Source organism: Culex quinquefasciatus, chromosome 2, assembly GCF_015732765.1.
Source record: "Culex quinquefasciatus strain JHB chromosome 2, VPISU_Cqui_1.0_pri_paternal, whole genome shotgun sequence".
NCBI lineage: Eukaryota > Metazoa > Arthropoda > Insecta > Diptera > Culicidae > Culex > Culex quinquefasciatus.
Window position 1 is genome coordinate 186,620,300 of NC_051862.1, and position 22,351 is coordinate 186,642,650.

The 22,351-nt window shown below is 38.7% G+C and overlaps 1 protein-coding gene across 1 annotated transcript; it reads right to left on the minus strand.

Annotated features, from left to right (window-relative positions):
• Positions 1–12,804: 12,804 nt before the first annotated feature.
• LOC119766441 lies at positions 12,805–18,322 on the minus strand. Its single transcript, XM_038250991.1, has 3 exons — positions 17,580–18,322; positions 16,324–17,109; positions 12,805–12,841 (listed from the first exon to the last, which is right to left on the minus strand). Exons 1-3 carry the CDS (start codon positions 18,320–18,322, stop codon positions 12,805–12,807), a joined length of 1,566 nt encoding a protein of 521 aa, XP_038106919.1.
• Between the last annotated feature and the right edge of the window lie 4,029 nt (positions 18,323–22,351).

Here is a 22,351-nt window from a genome sequence, read left to right on the forward strand (position 1 = left end):
TTTTCATAAAAAAAAACTTCAGAATTTTACATTCAAAACACACTTGTGACACGTGTTTTTTAGATTTTTGTTTACATAATTTGCTGTATCTTTTAACTGGTTCAACCAAATTAGTTGAAAATGGAGCGTTTGTTTAGCGATAGTATATGAACCGATTGCTTCAAAAACTTCGACTCCATCATTCATAGTATGGAAATTATTTACTATTTAAACATTAAAAATTGATTTTTTCGAAAAGTACTAAAAGGTCGTTGTCACAAGATAGCACACAACAGACGATATTTCATACTTTCTAATCATTTTTAAGATGTTGGGCTTTTTGTTAACCCTCATTGCTATACAATAAACTTGCATATTTCAACAAATTGCGTTAGATTCTTCATACCACAATATTTTGCACACTAAACAATGACAAAGTCACATAAAAAAAAAATTAACGAACTTTAAACCCAAACTTCCATTTGACAAGGAAAATTTGTCAGCGATAGCAACAGGTGTTTTGCGAGTGTTTTCCGTTTCGTTTTTCAATAAACTTTATTTTCATCCATTGAGATATATTTATAAGTCACAGAGCTGTAAGGATCCCCCAAAAATCTGTACTGCATCTACAAACTATTATTAAACGATAACTAAACAAATAAACAGAATTAAATTGAATTGAAAAAAAAATCTCAGCAGTTCTGCAATGGATGTCACAACTTGTGGCTCACATGATGACGCACTTACATCCGATTTTACCGCAGTCCCACCAAATTTGCAGTATTTTTTTTATCTCAGACATAGTGTTTATCATTGTTGCGAGGATAGGAATTATGATTTTTACTGGAACTATGAGATAATTTTGACCAATTTCCGTAAGGGACCATCCATAAACCACGTGGACACTTTTTTGGGAATCTGTTACACCCCCCCCCCCCTCGTGGACAATTGTCCATACAAAAAAAAACTTTTTTGTATGGATCGTTGACAATACTTAAACTTAAACTTAAATAAAAAGATATTAAATTTTACAAAAAAAAAATCGGATATTGAAATAGTAGTTTATGCAACAAGTTGCAAAAAGATTTTTTTTTCAGCAGGAGTCATAGATTTATCCAACGAGGTTGGATAAATACGACGAATGCTGAAAACATCAAGTTTAACAACGAGTTGCTTACAACATTTTTTGCAATTCCGAAAAACGCTTCTAGAATGGAATTTTATGTTAAACATTCAAGTGTTTAGTAAAATCACCGCTGAAAAGTGGAACTTTTCAAAAATCAATTCAATTCAATTCAAAAGTTTTACTTTTCAGCACTGGTATTGAAAGGTATTAATTTTCCATTCTGTTATTTTTGGAAAAGTAGGCCGTTTCGTTTCTCCAGAAGGACAGGAAAAGTTGACAGTTTCACAGCGGAATTGCAATAGAAGTTTATGCAACAAGTTGCAAAAAGAGGATTTTTTCAACACAAGTCGTACATTTATCCAACGAGGTTCACCGAGTTGGATAAATACGAAGAGTGCTGAAAAAATCAAGTTTTGCAACGAGTTCCATACAACATTTTTTGCAATTCCAAGAAACACACACTGAGTGAAATTTTATGTCAAATTTTCATGTATTTTGTCAATAAATCGTTTAAATCAAAAAAATGTTGAAAAGTGTTACTTTTCGAAACAAGTGCTGAAAAGTTCAACTTTTCAGCACCCATTTGAGTGCTGAAAAGTAGAACTATTCAGCATTTATTTTGAAAAGTGTTTCTATTCGATTCTGTTATTTTTGGTACAGAAAAGTAGGCTATTTCGTCGTTCAAGAATGACAGGAAAAGTAAGTAGTTTCACGACGGAATTGAAAAAAAAAATGTTTGTAAACCGTTTGCCACTGAACGAATTACAGGTTATTTAAATGAGAGCATATCGGCAACGAAATGTCAAACTGATTAAAAGAAATGTAACATTTCTTCTTTTTAATTTTATTTGTATGAATAAAAACTAACTTAATCCACCTATGTGGTTGATGCCTTCCTCACTTTTGACCAACAATGGGTAATATGAGTGGTTTGGCCACATATTTCAGCTATTTTTTTAGGTCCAGAAAAATAAGTACACAGATATAACTTAAGTTGTCATAACTTGAGACAGGGTTGCCAGATTTTCAATTATGTGGACTCGTTGGAAAGGTCTCTTGATTACCTAACCAACGATGGGTCGGATGATGGTTCCGGACATCGTTTACATACATTTAAGTGAGATCCGGCTTCAAAAAAGTACATAAATATCACTTAAGTGGTCATAACTCGAGACAGGGTTGCCAGATCTTCAATGTTGTGGACTCGTTGGAAAGGTCTCTCGATTATCTAACCAACGATGGGTCGGATGATGGTTCCGGACATCGTTTACATACATTTAAGTGAAATCCGGCTTCAAAAAAGTACATAAATATCACTTAAGTGGTCATAACTCGAGACAGGGTTGCCAGATCTTCGATGTTGAGGACTCGTTGGAAAGGTCTCTTGATTACCTAACCAACGATGGGTTGGATGATGGATCCGGACATCGTTTACATGCATTTAAGTGAGATCCGGCTTCAAAAAAGTACATAAATATTACTTAAGTGGTCATAACTCGAGACAGGGTTGCCAGATTTTCAATTATGTGGACTCGTTGGAAAGGTTTCTTGATAACCTAACCAACGATGGGTCGGATGATGGTTACGGACATCGTTTACATACATTTAAGTGAGATCCGGCTTCAAAAAAGTACATAAATATCACTTAAGTGGTCATAACTCGAGACAGGGTTGCCAGATCTTCGATGTTGAGGACTCGTTGGAAAGGTCTCTTGATTACCTAACCAATGATGGGTCGGATGATGGTTCCGGACATCGTTTACATACATTTAAGTGAGATCCGGCTTCAAAAAAGTACATAAATATCACTTAAGTGGTCATAACTCGAGACAGGGTTGCCAGATCTTCAATGTTGTGGACTCGTTGGAAAGGTTTCTCGATTATCTAACCAACGATGGGTCGAATGATGGTTCCGGACATCGTTTACATACATTTAAGTGAAATCCGGCTTCAAAAAAGTACATAAATATCACTTAAGTGGTCATAACTCGAGACAGGGTTGCCAGATCTTCGATGTTGAGGACTCGTTGGAAAGGTCTCTTGATTACCTAACCAACGATGGGTCGGATGATGGTTCCGGACATCGTTTACATGCATATAATTGAGATCCGGATATATGTGAAAACAAATTTTTATACATAACTTTTGAACTACTTATCGAAACTTCAAACAATTCAATAGCGATGTATGGGACCCTAAACCAAGTCGAATGCAACTGGTTCGATCAAAATCGGTTCAGCCAGTGCTGAGAAAACTTGGCAAGATTTTTGAACACATGCATACATACACACACACACACATACACATACACACACATACACACACACACACAGACATTTGTTCAGTTTTCGATTCTGAGTCGATATGTATACATAAAGGTGGGTCTTCGAGCTTTTAATAAAAAGTTCATTTTTAGAGCAGGATTATAGCCTTACCTCAGTGAGGAAGGCAAAAAGCCTATACAGTGCATTAAAAAAATAAAGTGGATGTTTTTCATAACTTTTCACAATTGATAAAAAAGGTAAATTTAAACTTTATGTCATTAGTCACACAAAACCTTAGCATAAAGTCGAATATTAGTCATCCTGTCGACACTGATTTAGCACATTCCAAGTGCCATTCTCTCTTTCGAGTAAGCCATAAGCAAGCGACAGCGTCAAGCATAATGTTTCCCCCATAATCTATGAACCAGAAGAGTTAGGCAGCGCAAAAAAAAACTAAATTCCAAGACCTCTGAACATTGAATGATGGTGCCCGGGTCGCGGTAGCGCACAACTTTATGCTGGCTGGTCGCAACCCACCCTCCCCAAAAGTGCCACGATACCCCGTTATATTTTGCCATTCATATGGATATTAGCTCAAAAGCAAAGCCCACAGAGTCGCCACCGTCGCTGCCATTATGTTCACGACTTTTGACAAGAGTGACAGCCTCGGCCGCGTAGCAACTTGCAAAAAGGCTTAAGCATAAAACACGCGCCAACGAAACGTGTGCTGGAGCGCGCGCGCGACATTAAACACATTCCAAGCATGAGGGGTGCCAGGGCGCACGCCTAAATTGCTGTTCTTGCCAGGTCTAGAGAGTGAAAAAAAATTTAAAACATCGACAAGACACATTTGAGCTTGAAGCCAAAAAATTGTGCTAGATAATTCAAATTCTTCAATTTTATTTATTTTTTTCAAAGTGTCCATTCAATTTTGAGAGGAAAACAAGAAAAAAATCCTTGTTGTAAGACTGTTGGATTAAAAGTTAAATAATAAAAAAAGCAAAAAAAAAATATTCCAAATGCAGGGGCACTCACAACCCTTTCCACTTCTTATCAGGAAGTGGTACAAATTGCACTTTTGCTCGTAAGTCGTAAAATTGAAACTTCACATTAAAATGTTATGCAATCGTCAACAATTTGACAGCAAACGGCGCGCACGCGTGAAAATCAATCACCACAACAACGCGCGGGCCACTTTTTTCCCAACCCAACCCGCCCAAAAGGTGGGTGGTGCCGCCCAATCAGTCAGCGAACCCTCTCACATATCGCAGCAGCAGCAACAACACTCATCATGACTTCTCCGCGTGAAGGCTTGATTGATAAGCGGAAAAAGCTACCTAATTATGGAGGCTAACTGGTAAACGTTACATGAGCTGAAGAAGCGTTAGGTGCGATATGTTCACCCCCGTCCCCCCTTTAAGCCACGTGTACAACTCATTTCCATCGCTCATAATGCACACACACACACAAACACCTGTTGGGAGGTTGTAAGCAACAGAAGCAATATCTCATTAGGCACCTTTTGCGGACATGATGGAGTCAGCTCCATCCAACCCAGAATATCATTTGAGAGTCAAATGGGCACCGCCGATTCGTCGAGTTGAAGAAGCATCATAATTATGAGAGCAGTTTCTGCACGTGCACGCCAGCGAGAGTGAGAGGGTGGAGACGTGCCACGGTGTAAGATTTCCACCTGGCGCAAAAAAAGGTAACCTGCACTATCAATTTGAAATGCCGACTGAGTCATTGAGCGTGCTACACTATAGAGATACATATACATCAATTTGTACCGTTGTTGGTGAGTTATGATATTTGATGCCCTCCGCTCTGAATGGAGGCGGAGAGTTAAGTTCACATTGATTCACATGAATTTTCATGTGGAAAATTTGCGAAGATAAGGTGTTGTGTAAGCTCGTGGAAAATCAAAGTAAGTTGGATTCGATTCAACGGTTTTTAGTTATTTAAAAAAAATCAAAATATTTTTTGAAAGGGATCAGAATTTTTTTATGGAAGTGATGAGATGAAAAATCTAAAGATAGTTTTTGAACAAAATATTTTTTAAATTTTCAAATCAACATTTGAAATGATCAAAAATAAATGTTGTAGTGCCAAAATACTAGGGTTACTGAACTCGAAATGTAAAACAATAGATGACCTACGTCACTATTATTTACCACAGCGGATTTTGTTAAATAGTCACCTGTTGTCTCAGAAATTGCAAAATAGTTCCAGCTGAAAAAATCTATTTGCTCATTTAAATTTTAAATTTGAAACTGCAAACCACCATTTAACCTCGCCTTTAGACGGGCTTCAATTTAAAAATTCGCAAAAATCCATTTTGCAACCAATTTTTGATCTTTATAAAGCATTGGAAAGAAGAATTCTTAAAATTTTAGAAAATCTATGGGTTTGAAGTTTTACTTGTTTTATGTGACTTTGACAATGTTTTTTAAAAATGTATTTTTTTAGGGGTCACCTTTAACTGTGTTTTTTACTGACATTTCCTATATTTTAAGTAAAAACAAGTATGCAATAACATTTTTAAGTGCCCCAGACAATGCCTCTACGCATTTTTCTATAACTTAAATTGTAATGGTGCCATTCTGTAGCAGAAAATGTGAAAAACGAGCGAAAAATTGAAAGAGTGACTGTAAAAACATGAAAAAATTAGATAGGCAAAATGTAATGATAAGAGGTGGTAGAATAGGCCAAATACTACCAAAAACAAACATAAACTAAACAAGATAAATGCAAATTAAAATACTAAAAATGAAACAAGAAAAACATAAAACAAGACAAATAAAGTTTTTCGTAGAACAAAAGTTGCTCAAAATGACCTCCTGAACACGGGAAAAATAAAAATTCTCGAAAAAATAATTTGGGCAGTAGAAGGTTAAATTTTATCATGATTTTTGTATGCAGTATACAACAGTACAGTTGTTTTGCAAAAAAAAAACTTTGTGTTGTGCTTTAAACTACGCATCCACTAATATTTAAAATATGTTTTGTATGAGCTCTAACGTGCTAAAGTTGATTATAAACGCAGGCAAATGCATTCTAAATTGTTTTTTAGATGAATAAAACATCATTTGAAAAATGATGCTTGATGAATATTGAAAAGGGGAGGACGACATAAACTTTGAAAAATAATAGCAACGGCCTAAAGTAAAAAAGAATGTTCAAAATGTCCCCCTTCTTCAAAAATCATGTTTTTTTTCGAAAAATTAGCAACACTTCCAATTTAATTTAGACCAACATGTGCCATAGCCAAATTTTTCTCATCTAAAACATATCACAAAAAAATCATTTAGCCGAAAATGCGCAACGCAAACAAATTTTTCAATAGGGTAATTCTCTACCAACTCAAACGAAATCGGGAAAAGTTGCCCCGACCCCTCTTCGATTTGCGTCAAACTTTGTCCTTAGGGGTAACTTTTGTCCCTGATCACGAATCCGAGGTCCGTTTTTTGATATCTCGTGACGGAGAAGCGGTACGTCCCCTTCCATTTTTGAACATGCGAAAAAAGAGGTGTTTTTCAATAATTTGCAGCCTGAAACGGTGATGAGATAGAAATTTGGTGTCAAAGGGACTTTTATGTAAAATTATACGTCCGATTTGATGGCGTACTCAGAAATCTGAAAAAACGTATTTTTCATCGAAAAATACACTAAAAACGTTTTAAAAATTCTCCCATTTTCCGTTACTTGACTGTAAAAAAATTTGAAACATGTCATTTTATGGGAAATTTAATGTACTTTTCGAATCTACATTGACCCAGGAGGGTCATTTTTTCATTTAGAACAAAATTTTTCATTTAAAAATTCGTGTTTTTTCTAAGTTTGCAGGGTTATTTTTTAGAGTATAACAACGTTCTACAAAGTTGTAGAACAGACAATTACAAAAATTTTGATATATAGACATAAGGGGTTTGCTTATAACCATCACGAGTTATCGCGATTTTACGAAAAAAAGTTTTGAAAAAGTTACTTTTTGCGTTTCTCTTTGTTTCGTCGTACGTGTCTGTCGCGGGCGACCATGAACGGCCATGATCGATGACGACCAACTTTTTCAAAACTTTTTTTCGTAAAATCGCGATAACTCGTGATTTGGATAAGCAAACCCCTTACCCGAGCATGGGTAAATAACAAGGGAAATGCGTAATAAAAGGTATTATTACGCATTTCCCTTGTTAACAATACCAAACTTTGTTATTCCTGGACCCTTTTAAATTTGTCTTAAGGATTATGAAAGAGCAAAATGTGGTATCATACCAATTTAAGGTATTATTTTGATATTGCAAAATCGCAGAATTTTTCAATGGTCGAACACCACATTTTGGTATTCCTTTGGTATTACAAAATTTTATCAAATTCCTCTGAATCTTTGGAAAAAGTTTGACCAATTTTGACAAAATAATTAATTTTGCGCTAAAATGATGTCTCAAAGCGAATGCCTTCATTGAAAATCGGGAATTTCAAACCTGATTTCAAACATTTTTGATATACCCCCTAAAGAAATGACTTGCACAATTTCAAGTCATTTCTTTAGGGGGTATATCAAAAATGTTTAAAATCAAGTTTGAAATTTTCTAAGTCAGGGGCCACATTTTGGTATTATTTTGGTATTGAAAGGTTACATGAAATTCCTCTGAAACTATGGGAATTTTTTTTTATAAATTTCGACGAGATAATTAATTTTGCGCTAAATTGACTTGAATCCCAAAAATGTTAAAGCTGATTTTCAAAATTATTTTATATACCCACTAAGATTATTATTTTTAAACCGTAGAAATTCATCTAAGTCGTGATAACCAAATACTTTGAAAAACGAGTTAATCGACAGATTATTGAATTTTGGTGAATTTCAATCCAGTTTCATTTTAATAATACTTATTTTTCAATCTTGTTATTTTTCAGAATCTTCAAGAACTTCAAGCACAGGTGACAAATTCATTTGATGTGGTGAATAATATCACTAAGAACAACATGAAATCATCAGGTGAGTAGATTTGGCTGTTGCATATGGATCATTTCCGTTTTTTTACTAACTGCAACTGTTGCACAAAAATGGTATGAAAATACCAAATTTTGGTATTACTTGTTCAAATACCAGCGACCATAATGTGCCCTTGGTTGCCCAGTAATAGGTGGTAAAATACCATGAAATCATACCAAAATCATGTATGTGGAAGACCACAGAAATACCAAAATATGTTTTTCCAAGGGCGCGGGAATACCCAAAAATAAAACCAAGGTAATACCAAGTTTGAGTATTCAAGCAATGTTCAAAAATCCAGAACACCTCAACTTGGTATTGAAATGGTTTTATTTTGAGGTATTATTTTACCCTTGGAATAGCATGGTTTGGTATTATTGTGCAAGACTTTGGTATGATTTCATGGTATTTAACCATCTATTACTGGGCAACCAATCGCACATTTTGGTCCCTGTTATTTGCCCAAGTAATACCAAAATTTGGTATTCCCGTATTATTTACCCCTGTTCGGGTATGGTTACATATAAAAAATTTTGTAATTGTCTGTTCTACAACTTTGTAGAACATTGTTACACTCTAAAAAATAACCCGGCAAAGTTAGAAAAAACACGAAATTTTAAAATGAAAAATTTTGTTCTAAATGAAAAAATGACCCTTCTAGGACAATGTAGATTCGAAAAAAACATTAAATTTCCCATAAAATGACATGTTCCAAAGTTTTTTACAGTCAAGTAACGGAAAATGGGAGAATTTTTAAAACAATTTAGGTGGGAAAAGTTATCCTACAGATGGTTATCCTAGGAATAATTTATAGCGCTATGGCGGCCATCTTTATAGCATGCGGGATAACTTGTCATGGTTATCCTAGGAACAATTTTAAGAGAGAATCCAAAAATTCAAAAAAACGAACAATTAACATAACCTGGACATGTTTCTTGGCAAAACTTACTGCCGTACATTCGTGGAGTATGAAAATTTTGATGTGAATGAAAAAAATTCCAGAAATATTTGAACTTCAAATATTTTAATTCAAATATTCAATAAATTTGAAAATCCTTCTAGGATGGGACTCTGGGTCATTTCCTGGACATGTATTTAGGCAAAACTTGTTGCCCTACATTCCTTGAGCATAAAAATACAACTTGGCATGAGGCCATGTGGAGGAAAAAAATTCCAGAAATATTTGAACTTCAAATATTTTAATTCAAATATTCAATAAATTTGAAAATCCTTCTAGGATGGGACTCTGGGTCATTTCCTGGACATGTATTTAGGCAAAACTTGTTGCCCTACATTCCTGGAACATAAAAATACAACTTGGCATGAGGCCATGTGGAGGAAGAAAATTCCAGAAATTTTTGAACTTCAAATATTTTAATTCAAATATTCAATAAATTTAAAAATCCTTCTAGGATGGGACTCTGGGTCATTTCCTGGACATGTATTTAGGCAAAACTTGTTGCCCTACATTCCTGGAATATAAAAATACAACTTGGCATGAGGCCATGTGGAGGCAAAAAATTCCAGAAATATTTGAACTTCAAATATTTTAATTCAAATATTCAATAAATTTGAAAATCCTTCTAGGATGGGACTCTGGGTCATTTCCTGGACATGTATTTAGGCAAAACTTGTTGCCCTACATTCCTTGAGCATAAAAATACAACTTGGCATGAGGCCATGTGGAGGCAAAAAATTCCAGAAATATTTGAACTTCAAATATTTTAATTCAAATATTCAATAAATTTAAAAATCCTTCTAGGATGGGACTCTGTCATTTCCTGGACATGTATTTAGGCAAAACTTGTTGCCCTACATTCCTTGAGCATAAAAATACAACTTGGCATGAGGCCATGTGGAGGAAAATTCCAGAAATATTTGAACTTCAAATATTTTAATTCAAATATTCAATAAATTTGAAAATCCTTCTAGGATGGGACTCTGTCATTTCTGGACATGTATTTAGGCAAAACTTGTTGCCCTACATTCCTGGAACATAAAAATACAACTTGGCATGAGGCCATGTGGAGGAAGAAAATTCCAGAAATTTTTGAACTTCAAATATTTTAATTCAAATATTCAATAAATTTAAAAATCCTTCTAGGATGGGACTCTGGGTCATTTCCTGGACATGTATTTAGGCAAAACTTGAAATGACCCAGAGTCCCATCCTAGAAGGATTTTCAAATTTATTGAATATTTGAATTAAAATATTTGAAGTTCAAATATTTCTGGAATTTTTTTCCTCCACATGGCCTCATGCCAAGTTGTATTTTTATGCTCAAGGAATGTAGGGCAACAAGTTTTGCCTAAATACATGTCCAGGAAATGACCCAGAGTCCCATCCTAGAAGGATTTTCAAATTTATTGAATATTTGAATTAAAATATTTGAAGTTCAAATATTTCTGGAATTTTTTTCATTCACATCCAAATTTTCATACTCCAGGAATGTATGGCAGTAAGTTTAGCCAAGAAACATGGCCAGGTAATGTTAATTGTTCGTTTTTTTGAATTTTTGGAATTTCTCTTAAAAATTGTTCCTGGGATAACCTTGACAAGTTATCCCGCATGCCATAAAGATGGCCGCCATAGCGCTATAAATTATTCCTAGGATAACCATCTGTAGGATAACTTTTCCCACCTAAACAATTTAAGTGTTTTTTTCGATGAAAAATACGTTTTTTCGGAATTCTGAGTACGCTATCAAATCGGGCGTATAATTTTACATAAAAGTCCCTTTAACACCAAATTTCTATCTCATCACCGTTTCAGGCTGCAAATTATTGAAAAACACCTCTTTTTTCGCATGTTCAAAAATGGAAGGGGTCGTACCGCCCCTCCGTCACGAGATATCAAAAAACGGACCTCAGATTCGTGATCAGGGACAAAAGTTTCCCCCGCGACAAAGTTTCACGCAAATCGAAGAGGGGTCGGGGCAACTGCTGTGTGAGTTGGCGGAGAATTACCCAATACCTTAAAACGAAGTGACTAAGTAAGCCGGGGTGAAAAATCTGACTTTTTAACATATTTACTTAATTTTTTTATATATATTGTTATCAAGCTATAAGCTAAAAAAAATCAAATCAAATCGAACTTGATTTACAAAAAAAAATTTTTCTGATATGTTTTAGGAGACATCAAATGCCAACTTTTCAGAAATTTCCAGAATGCGCAAAAAATCTTTGACCGAGTTATGAATTTTTGAATCAACACTGATTTTTCCAATAAATTTAAATACTGGTCGCAAACAATTTTCAACTTAATATTTCGATATAAAATCAAATTTTCCATCAAAAAGTGCTTTAGTAAAATTTTGATAAAGTAAACAGTTTTCAAGTGAGAGCCATTTTTAGGTAACTTTTTTGAAAAAAGTCGCAGCTATTCATTTTTTAAAATAATTGCCCGTGTTTGCCCACCCTTGAACAAGATATTTCTTAAATGCTGATATCGATATCTCTGCAGCTAATGGTACGATTTTCAATGTTAAAATATGAAATACTTGTGAAATTTTCTGATCTTTCCGTAAAAAAACTTTCGAATTTTTTGAATGAAGACTAGCATATCAAAAGGGCGTAATATTTATTAATAGCATTATTATGAAACTTGATAATCTTTGAAATTTGAAAATATGTTGACAAAAAACTTCAGCCATCCTAACACAGCAGGATCTGTTAAATGAAATTCTTCCATTAACAAAGTTAAACAGTATGACAACCTCTACGACCCAATATATCAACAATATTTTACAACCGTTTATTCTCTCGCGAAGGACACGTCAGCCGTAATCTGAACCGCTGACAGTAAACACAAAATGTGTGGAAAGGAAATCATATCGTCACGATTTCCTCAAACTTCCTCAATTCACGATTTTCCTCGCCCCAAATGACTCCACCCACACATGCACCCAGGACATTCACGAGGTCCAATCAAAACTGCTATGCTACAAACTTGGCGCATACGCCCCTCGGCAATCGTCATAACCAGGGTGGTGGTGCGCAAACCACCCTTCCTCTTATGCTCCAGAAAGACACTTCTGGGTTCTACGCCGCCAAGGGGGAGTGAATTTTCACCACCGTTGCGCCACCTTACATAACCCAAATGTAGAGCAGCCCGGCATCGAAATGGCCTTTTTGCCAGTCCAGGCCAGTTCAGCTCCCGTTGCCTAACGGCCTTTCGCGTCGCCAGTGCATAAGCCAAGCATAAGTGAAGAAATTATCTCAATTTAAGCATAAATCTACACTAGCGCAAGCCGCTATAGGGGGATGGCGTCGCTATTTTTAGATCACATTTTCCACTTTTTCTCATCGAAACCGACTACTTTATCGACTTCATTTTGCTGGGCGAGATAGGACGCCGTCTATTTTTAGACGATGACTCAGCACTTTTCCACTCTTGCGCTTAAAAAAACCAGATGGCAGCACGATGTAACGCCACGTCCCTATACGGATGGTGGTGGCACACGTTTTTCGGGTGAACTGAATGGAATTGTTAGTTGGGGTTACATTGATCACTAAAGAAGTTAGTTTTAAAAAGATTGTTTATTATATCAATACATTGTTTGATGATTAATTGAAAAATAGATTTTCCATCAATCCAAAATATAATAATTTAAGAAATCAGTTCAACTTTTCTCCAAGTCACGGTTACAACAAGTAAGTTCATAGAGACCCCAAGCACAACATAATGATATCAACCTCGTGCCATGGGGCACTTGTGTCATTTTGGCTGTTGAAATATCATGCTCAATTTTATAATCCCATTTTCAATTAGTCAAAACCTTTCCATCGCTGGACCAAGTAACAACGACTTTGGTGGTGACCAGCATAAAATTACCAGGAAAACATTTTCACCGTCCATCGGGTATTACACGACAATCGATTTTAATCAGCCCAGAAATGGTTCAGTTTCTTATCGGACCCCAAAATCGGACACATTTCTTATACAGAGCCTTTGGGCATTTGGACAAGCCTCCCCTCGCGAGTAAATGTGCGGAGGTAATTAGTTGGAGCTGGGTGGGCAGGCAGCTTAAGCTAATGTTCGAACCAGTTTGGAAATTACCAAAAGCCTCCTTTCGACACGTCCATCGCGTTACAGTACAATCTCATTATCCCCCTGAATGCAACCTCATAGGCTGGAATGTGTCCGGCGTGGTGGTCCACATCAGCAGTGCCCCCCTGCATGTGTTTATTAGATAATCTCGTTTCAGGGAAAAGTTGTTTATGGGAGGTGAACAATGGTCATTTTTTAGAGGAGATAGTGTCCCTTTTCCCCCTTAATTGAAATATTCATGGGACTTGACATGGGCAATATTGGTAAGATTGAAAAAGTGAGATAACAATCTTTTTTGTTTTAATCAGAGCTTGTGCAACGCTTAATGAAGGCAACTGCATATAAGCTCTACAAAACTTTTTCTTTCTATGCGAGACGTTTCAGTTCGAAATCAATTTGAGGAATGTGTTACAGTTATTTTAAGGAATAATTGCAAAGCAAAACCGAGTATCAGATTCTCAAAATTATTAAAATGATGTACAAAAGGTATTTCCTCCAAACTCCGGAGGCCATCTGCAGGAATTTAGTAACAACAGTGAATAACTAGGCATAGCCACAATTTTCAATTTTCAATTTTCCTACATGGAACGGAAAAGTTTCTTGAAATGTTTCTAGTCATACATTAGAAAATGATATGTTTTTAAAATAATATTTGTTTATAAATTGTTCTAAACAATAAAACAATGAAAATGTTAAAAACTAATCAAATGAATTAAAAACAAATTAAGCCGATTCGACATTTTCAAAAGTAGGTGCAGATTTGTTGCATATCCTTCAGGCGTAAAACATGGGTATTAAGCCGTTACAAAAGTAACGCACTAAACGAAGCTTGTTGAAATATTTCTGGCGAACGTTGTTGAATGGTTTCCTCAGTACATAATCAGAGAACTAATGATTTGTCTAGTCATGCTTTGATTAACGGTAAAACACCATGCTTCTCCAAACTTAAATGCCAATTAACAACTGAATTCATTCTTAAACAAGGATTTTTGTACTAAATGACAACTTGAGATATATAATGTTAGAAAAGGGTGGTTTAGATTATTTTACAGTAGGCTTAAGGAACAAACTCAAAATAAAGACTATATAAAACTTGCAAGATCAAAAACCTATTAAATCTGCAATCTACAAAATCTGTTGAAACAGATTATCCAAATCCTTCTTTAAATTATATCTTGTTTACAGTTAAACATGATTTGGAAGCTCATTAATTTTAAAAGACACATTCAAGTCAATATACCGTAAACTGGGGTCAATCGGGACACATAGGGTGAATTGGGACAGCAGTTTTAACCATGTTGGAGCAAATTTTTTTGATTTTTCTGGTTGGTTTCGGTTAGAACAGACTCAGACCAACAAAATGTGTACATCCATTTCCAAATTTAAAAGCTCTAAGTGCTCTAAAAACTGCTGTCCCTATTCAGACTGATGTACCGATTCACCCCAGATTACGGTACCAAGACACTAATAATATTTTTTGTCTCTATAGAACAGCATAAATTTTAATTTTAGAAATGTTTTTTTTTGCTGAGAATACTTTTTGTGTCAAAAATACAGTTGACCCAGTCTGTCGATCTTATCGATGTCAATATTGCCACTTATGTCAATGAATTTGTCAGTCCCCTCTAAAAAAACGGAATCGACGTAACACCTTATAATGTGGCCCTCTTAAACCTTGCGGTTTCGTCAACGGTTCCACAGGCGTGTATCGTTCTTTTTGCGGCAAGACTCCGCCTCACGGATCACCTATGTGTGAAGGTATGGCACGGGGTTGAGGGCACCGAAAACCTATATTTACACTTAGAATTTTTTTGCGTCCGCCTTGGGATTCGAACCGGCGACCTCTGGATTGTGAGTCCAGTGCGCGGTCCGATTGATCCACACAGGCTGACATAGTCCCCTCTAAAGCATGCTTTGATTTTTTTTCGAACTTTTATTTGATACCTCTCGACGGTCCCTTCAATATCGACACAGAGAGAGTCCACTGTGCTGAAAATACGAAGTGTTCTTTTATTTTTTTTTAAATTTTAAAGTTCAATCAAATCAAAGGATTAGCATTATAAAAAAAAATTCAGTCAAAGAAAATTCAAACTTAATTTGGCAAACGTTTGTACCATCATTTTTTTAAAGAAATAGTTGCAGGAAAAGCAAAATAATTTTATGGTTTAGTAGCAGGCGACCCTTTTGATTCTTCTATAAATATTTAACAGTTATATTTTGTTGTTAATTAAAAAAAGTTTGATGGTAAAAACAGCAAAATAATCGAAATAGGTCACTTACCAAATGACCAGACGTTTGTAATAAGACATTGTCAAATTCTTGACTATTTTCAACATGTTTGAGTTGATTTAAAAATTTGTTGAATTATAGTAAGTTCTCGAAGTACATTATTGCAAAAAGTTTTATTTTTCTCAAAAAAATATTTTCGTCAAAACTCAGATTTTTTCTCCAGATTTCTAAAACAATGTTCTGGATATTTTTGTTTTTTTTTTCTTTTTCCATTTTGAACCAAACTGCATCAATAACTCAAAAGTAATGAAAATGCATATGCTATAATAATTGAAAACCCAAACGTAGCAAAAGGTTTGAGATTGATATATTAGTCTGAAAATATAAACAAAATGATAAAAAAGCAAACCAAATCGAACAAGTGGATGTGAAAATACTAAAAGGAATGAAAAATATTTTTTTTTTTCCTTAGCGCTATTTATTTGGCTTCTTGTATTTAACATTGTTGGGCCAGGTTTTCCGTAAATTATTTAATCACATGTCAATGTTTGACATGATGATAAATTGAGCTAAGCATTTATACAATTCAAAATTTTTGGATTTAAGTATAACTTCTAGGTCCGGAAGTATGCCAGCTCTAATGATTTTCCTCCACAGCTCTCCTCGAAAATCCTCATACAAGTCGCACGTTAACAACAGGTGGTTCGGCGTGGCCGCCCCCAGCCCGCACTCGCACGTGTCGTCGTCGATGATGTTGTTGCGCCTCAGGTGTGTAGCGATTCTGGAGTGATTGCTGATAAATTTGGAGAGGATTACTATCTCCCTCCGTGAAAACTCTGTCTCGTAGAACCAAGGTGTTGTGGACACCCTCGGCAGGATTCCGTGGCAGAACCTGCCCTTGTCGCCGTTGTCCCAGTTGTTTTGCCATTGCTGCAAAGCCTTCACCCGACTTGGGTACGAGATGTCCCACGAATTAAGCTGGTATGTTTCTGGTTCTCCTTCTTTACACGCAAGTTTTGCCGCCGCATCCGCCGCTTCGTTCAGTGTCACGTTCCTGTGTGCTGGTACCCACATGAGGGAAACCGTTTTCCCCGCTTGCTCGAGCTGCATGATGTGGTTTCGTACATCGAACCAAGGAATCGGTGTAGTTCCCTGGAGACTTCTGTTGTGCAGGCTGCTTAAGCTGCTCAAACTGTCCGACAGAATCAGGAACTCTCTACCCGGGTGTTGCGCGATGTGCTGCACTGCTTGCCGAATCGCCAGCAGTTCGACCAAAAATACTGATACAGTTTTAGGTAGCTTGATCTGCTTCACTATCTGGAAACTTCCATCCACTACTGCGTAGCCACAGCCGTCTTCATCTTTCGATCCGTCCGTAGCAAATACGATGGAATTTTGGTACTTCTGCGAGATGATGCCTTCGACGATTCTGGGAATCCTTGAGACCGGTTCTCCTCGAATAGCGCTTTGGACAGAAAAATCAATCGGAATGGTTCTCTGCCTTATCGCAGCAGGGTACGAGAAACATGGCAGCGTTTGTATTGTTGTTAGATAACCCGTGTGTGATCGAAACTGAAGAATCATTTTCCGGATGAACGATGGAGGCAGTTCTCCGTTCAGCACAGGTGCAGCGTGGCGCCGGTGCCAGGTCTCCAGGGAATAACGACGATTGACGAACTTGGCGAGTAGCATCTGCCTCCTCAGACCGAGTGGCATGATTCCGGCCAACGCTTCCAAGGATCCGGTGTGCGTTGTTTTGGTCGATCCCAACGCTATCCTCAAACAATTCCACTGAATGCGGTCCAGCTGGATAAGTTCCCTTTCCGGAGCTTCCCGAAAAATATCGACCCGTAATCAATAATCGATCGGACACAGGACTTGTAGATTGACAGCAGCGCGCTTGGGTGCGATCCCCACTTTTGACCAGCCACAGACCGCATGAAGTTCACGTACAAGGAAGTTTTCCGCTTCACCATCCTGATTTGACTGGCCCAGCTCAGTGTTGGAGTAAGGTTGATTCCCAGCAACGTTATGTATTCCTTGTACTCTACTACTGCTCCGTTGATGTAGAGTTCAGGAACATCCGGCAGACATCTTTTGCTGAAGATCATTGCGGCGCTTTTTGGTGGTGAAACTTCGAGACCAAGTTCTTTCAGCATTCGTACCACTCCATCCAAGGTTGTCTGCAGGGTGTTTACCGAGTCCTCCACTTGTTTACCTCGAACTGCGACTGTGATATCATCAGCGAAATCTAGTTTGATCGAACATGTCGGAGATGGTTCCATCGGTTTGCGAATCACGACGTTGAAGCACAATGGGCTGAGAGGTGAACCTTGGGGTAAACCCATCCAGGTTATGCGGACTAGCCAGGTGACGTTGTCGAGCGATGCTGACAAAATTCGTTCACCGAACAACCCATGCAGCGCTTTGATCAGGCAGGCTTCGACTCCAATCTCCCGAAACTCTTGTAGCATTATTGGGATCTGGACGTTGTCATACGCACTCTGGATGTCGATGCTGCACATTGCAACATGCTCTCTGCGGGAGAAGGCTGTGTGCACTTCTTCAACCAGCAAGTGTAGCGCATCCATTGTCCCTTTACCTTTCCGGAATCCGCAGACTGTATCCGGTAAGATGTTGTTGTGTTCCAGGAACCACTCCAGTTTTTCCTTGATCATGCTTTCGTAGGTTTTGCGAAAGCATGATGCCAGGGCAATTGGACGGTACGATTTCGAGTCGTCGGCTGGTTTTCCAGGCTTTAGGATGGGAATTATCTTAAAACCTTCCACGATTCTGGTATGACGCCATCTTCGTAGATTTGGTTGAATATTTGTACCAGGGTCACTTGAGCGTTGAAGGGAAGTTTCCGTATTGTTGAGTAGTTTAAGTCATCTGCACCAGGTGCTGTGTCCTTCCCTGTTTAAACACTGTTTGCAGGTCGTATAGAGAAGTACGATTGTCCATTGTGCCTCCCACAGTCGCAGACCGACTCCGGCGGAGGAGGTGGCCTCGTCGAAGAGGGTGCTAACCGATCGAGAACTTCCTCCAGTATCTGCTCATCCCTCAGCGTTTGTTGTCTGCCAGCAGCTCTCCCCTTGTAACGCTTAGCCCACCTCCATAGGTCTTTGACCGATGTTTGTGAGTCCAGCGTGTCACATTTGGCTCTCCACGATTGAGAGCGTTTGGATTTCACCAGATCCTTGAACCGTTTCTCTGCTGCAGAATAGTCCTGATAGGCTTCGTAGTCGAGTGAGCGGCGCCAAACGCTGAACTTCTGGCGACTTTCACATTTTGCTGCATCCAACTCATCGTCCCAAAACGGAAGTGGCACCTTCTTCGTTGTCTGTAGCGGTCTTGGTGGCGGGCATGCTTGTACCAGGCTGGTTTTGACGATCTGGAAGAACTCGTCGTACGTTGGATTCCGATTCCTGCTTACTGCTTCTTCCACAAGGTTTTCGTACAAAGTCCAGTCCACTTTTTTGTAATTGATGGCTGGAAGTGTAACGTCCGAGTGGATCGAGGTTGTACCGAAATAAATCGGCAGGTGGTCACTTCCGTAGGGATAGTCCAGCGTCTCCCACTCGAACAGCAAGCTTATGTCTGCCGACGCCAAAGTGACGTCAATAGCGCTGGCTGATCTTCGTGCGTCCACTCTGGTGTAGCTTCCGTTGTTTAAAACTACCATCTGCGCCGCATCCACGGCAGCATCAAGTGCTTCTCCTCGTGCGTCGTCTCGGTGGTCTCCCCATGTTGAGTGCTTGGCGTTCCAATCACCGCCCACGATACATGGCGCGGGAATGTTCTTGAGAAAAGTTTCGAGCTCCGCTGGCGAAACTGATACATCCGGATGGATGTATACCGACACTATCGTCAGCGTACCGAGGTTGCACACTACTTGGCACGCTACTGCATCTAGCCCCACCGGGGCGACTAGGTGGAATGTTTTAGGGTGCATTTCCTTTCGAGCGGCAACAAGGACGCCCTTCGAGTTGCTTGTGTGGTCTTTGCGAAATAAGTGAAAGCCTGGAAGGTTGAAGCTTGATGAAGTATCAAGGTGACTTTCGGAGATCAAAACAATGGATGTTTTGGTTGTGTTGATAAGGTTGATAATACTTGCCGATTTAGTAGAAGCTCCTGCAGTTCCATTGCAGGAACTGCAGAGGCAATGCCGACGCTGGCGCGCCTGAGGTGACGGTTTATTATAATCTCAGCGTGCCAACGTATTGCTTCACCTTATCGACCAGCAGCTCGTTGACCCTTGTGCGGAAGACTTCCGTCGTTACTTCGTCTTCTTGTGGGTCCATCAGCTTAGAGATTAGTTCCGACATGGTCGTCGAATCCACTCCCTCCTTGATGGCATTGGCGACAGGTTCATTGATGTTCAGCTCCAATGTTGGCAAAATGTCCTCGTTGCCGTGGGAGTCGACCACGACTCTCTTTTTCGGCCTGTGTTCATGTTGACTTTCTGAAACCGCGGGAACTCGTTTAGGGTTCTTGGTTCCGCGGACCGCGCGTTGACGTGGAGTGGCCTGGGATGTCGAAGGTCCGGCGAGAGCCGGTTGGAGTTGAGCGGACGGAGTCGTCGAAGGTCTGGCGGATGCCACCGAGTTGGTAGTTGACCGACCGATGCTTGAAAACCAGTCGGTAGGTCCTTGGGAGTAGGCCTGCTGACGCTTTTGACTTGTTTCTTTTGTTCCTTGGCCTTGGGGCAGTCCTTGTGGTCGGCCCTGTGTTTCCCGGAACAGTTCACGCATGTTGGGTTGGTCTGATCGCATTGGTGGTCGTCAGCCACCTCTTTCTCCGGGCAGAACAAACATCTCTTCTTGGATTTGCATCCCTTATCGCCATGCCCAAAACGCCAGCAATGTTTGCATTGGCGCATCGGGTAGTTGTAGGGTTTGACCGAGTACAACACGTAGTTAAGTTCCACATGGGTAGGTAGTTTCAGACCGCTGAAGGTGACCACAGTCGTAGTTAGCGCTGTCTCACCACCATCTGCGGTCTTCTTCTTGATGCGGCGAATTTCGAGCACATCTGGGTTGTTGAATTGGACGCACTTCGTTTTGTCGTAGGCCCTGGCGTCCTTGAGCTCATCGTCAGGAACTTCCAGCCCGATGTGGGCAACGCCAAGGGTTTCGACCAACCGCTGGGGGATGGTGCATGTAAGGTTTTTATGTCGAAATTCGCACAGCTCGTTTGCGGCACGCGCCGTTCTCATAAGCACCTTCATCTTCTTTTTGCCAACTGGCATGGCTTTCACGAAGTCGGGGCCGAATTGCCCAATCAGCTTCTTGGCAAGCGTTGAAGGAGCCAGGTTGGCCGTTCCGGTCGTTTCCAGCATAACCAGGAAAGGTCCCGTGGAGAACGGAGGATATCTTCGCTTCCGAACCGGGGACGCATTTTCCACATTCGCCATAGCAACAAAACGATGGTTTGTACCGAACAAAGGGATTTCGCGAGCTCTTTGTTCGAATAAAGCAAAATTAATCAACAGCGCAGGACGTCTGAACGTCTGTAGCTCACCGTGGTTTGCTTGTAACTTGAATGAAAAATAATTAAACAAGTTTCTTGATGGCTGTGACAGTCAGAAATTAATAAAACACCGTTTTTTCAAAATTTCTCGACGTTTTGACACTGTTTTGAATCTTCTTCAGGAGGATCTACGGTTTATTAATTGCATAGCTCAGTGTAATCCCTCTCAAGTGTATCTACACTGATTCTACAGTCGTTCCACATATTCGGAACTCCCACACAATCGGAAAAAATATGTGATAATTTGTAAATAGCGTGCCGAATGCATCTTTTCTGTCGACCCTACTATATTTAGGACCTTTATTTGGACATTCTTTTGCTATTTCACTAGTAAAAGTTGTATTTTTAAAAGAAAAAACTACATTTCAAGACCATTTTATCCAGACCAGCAAAAGACTGCCTCCAAATTCCCTGTTCCATAATTGTGGGATGTTATTCAGCCTCCCACAATTGTGGAACACCTGAATTAAACTAATATTTTCCCAAAAAAGTTATCAGACCATTCATAAAACACAACCAAGCTTAAGTTTCATTGATTTCAGTGTTTGTATTCATTTTTTTGAAATAAAATTCCTGAAGCGAACCAAAGTTCGTTTACATCCGCAAGAAAAATGTGTTCCGATTTTTTGGAGTTTAAGGGTCAATATTTTTTCTTTAAAAACTTGATATAAAACGTTAAAAAAAAGTCGGTCAATACATGAATTGAAAGATCCCAAGAAAAGCTTTCACATGAAGGCAAAAGCAAATCATTATGTTCAATTATCGATTTGCTATGATTTTTTGAACATTGGCCGATCTGTAAACTGTTGCGAATATGAGGGATAACTGTAACCACTTACTTCGTGTCAGACAGTGTCCCAAGTCCGGATTGCTTACACAAAGCTTGGTCGGGGTGGGATTTAAGAGATCCTTTCGTCCAGACCGGCAAGCAGAATCTTGAGGAAAATCAACATATCGCTCAAGAAGTTGTGATGCTTCCAGACTCACCCCAAATGATAGTGAAGAAGACTCAAACCAGAGTCAAGACCGGAGTCGAAGTTTTGAAGATACAATGTCTGTAACAAAAATCTTGGTGCAAAAGCTCTGGCTGATGTTCTTCGTTAACGCTTCATTGTACTAATGATGTTTGTATTAAGTTGTACGTTACAACAGTTAACAGATACTCTCTATAACAT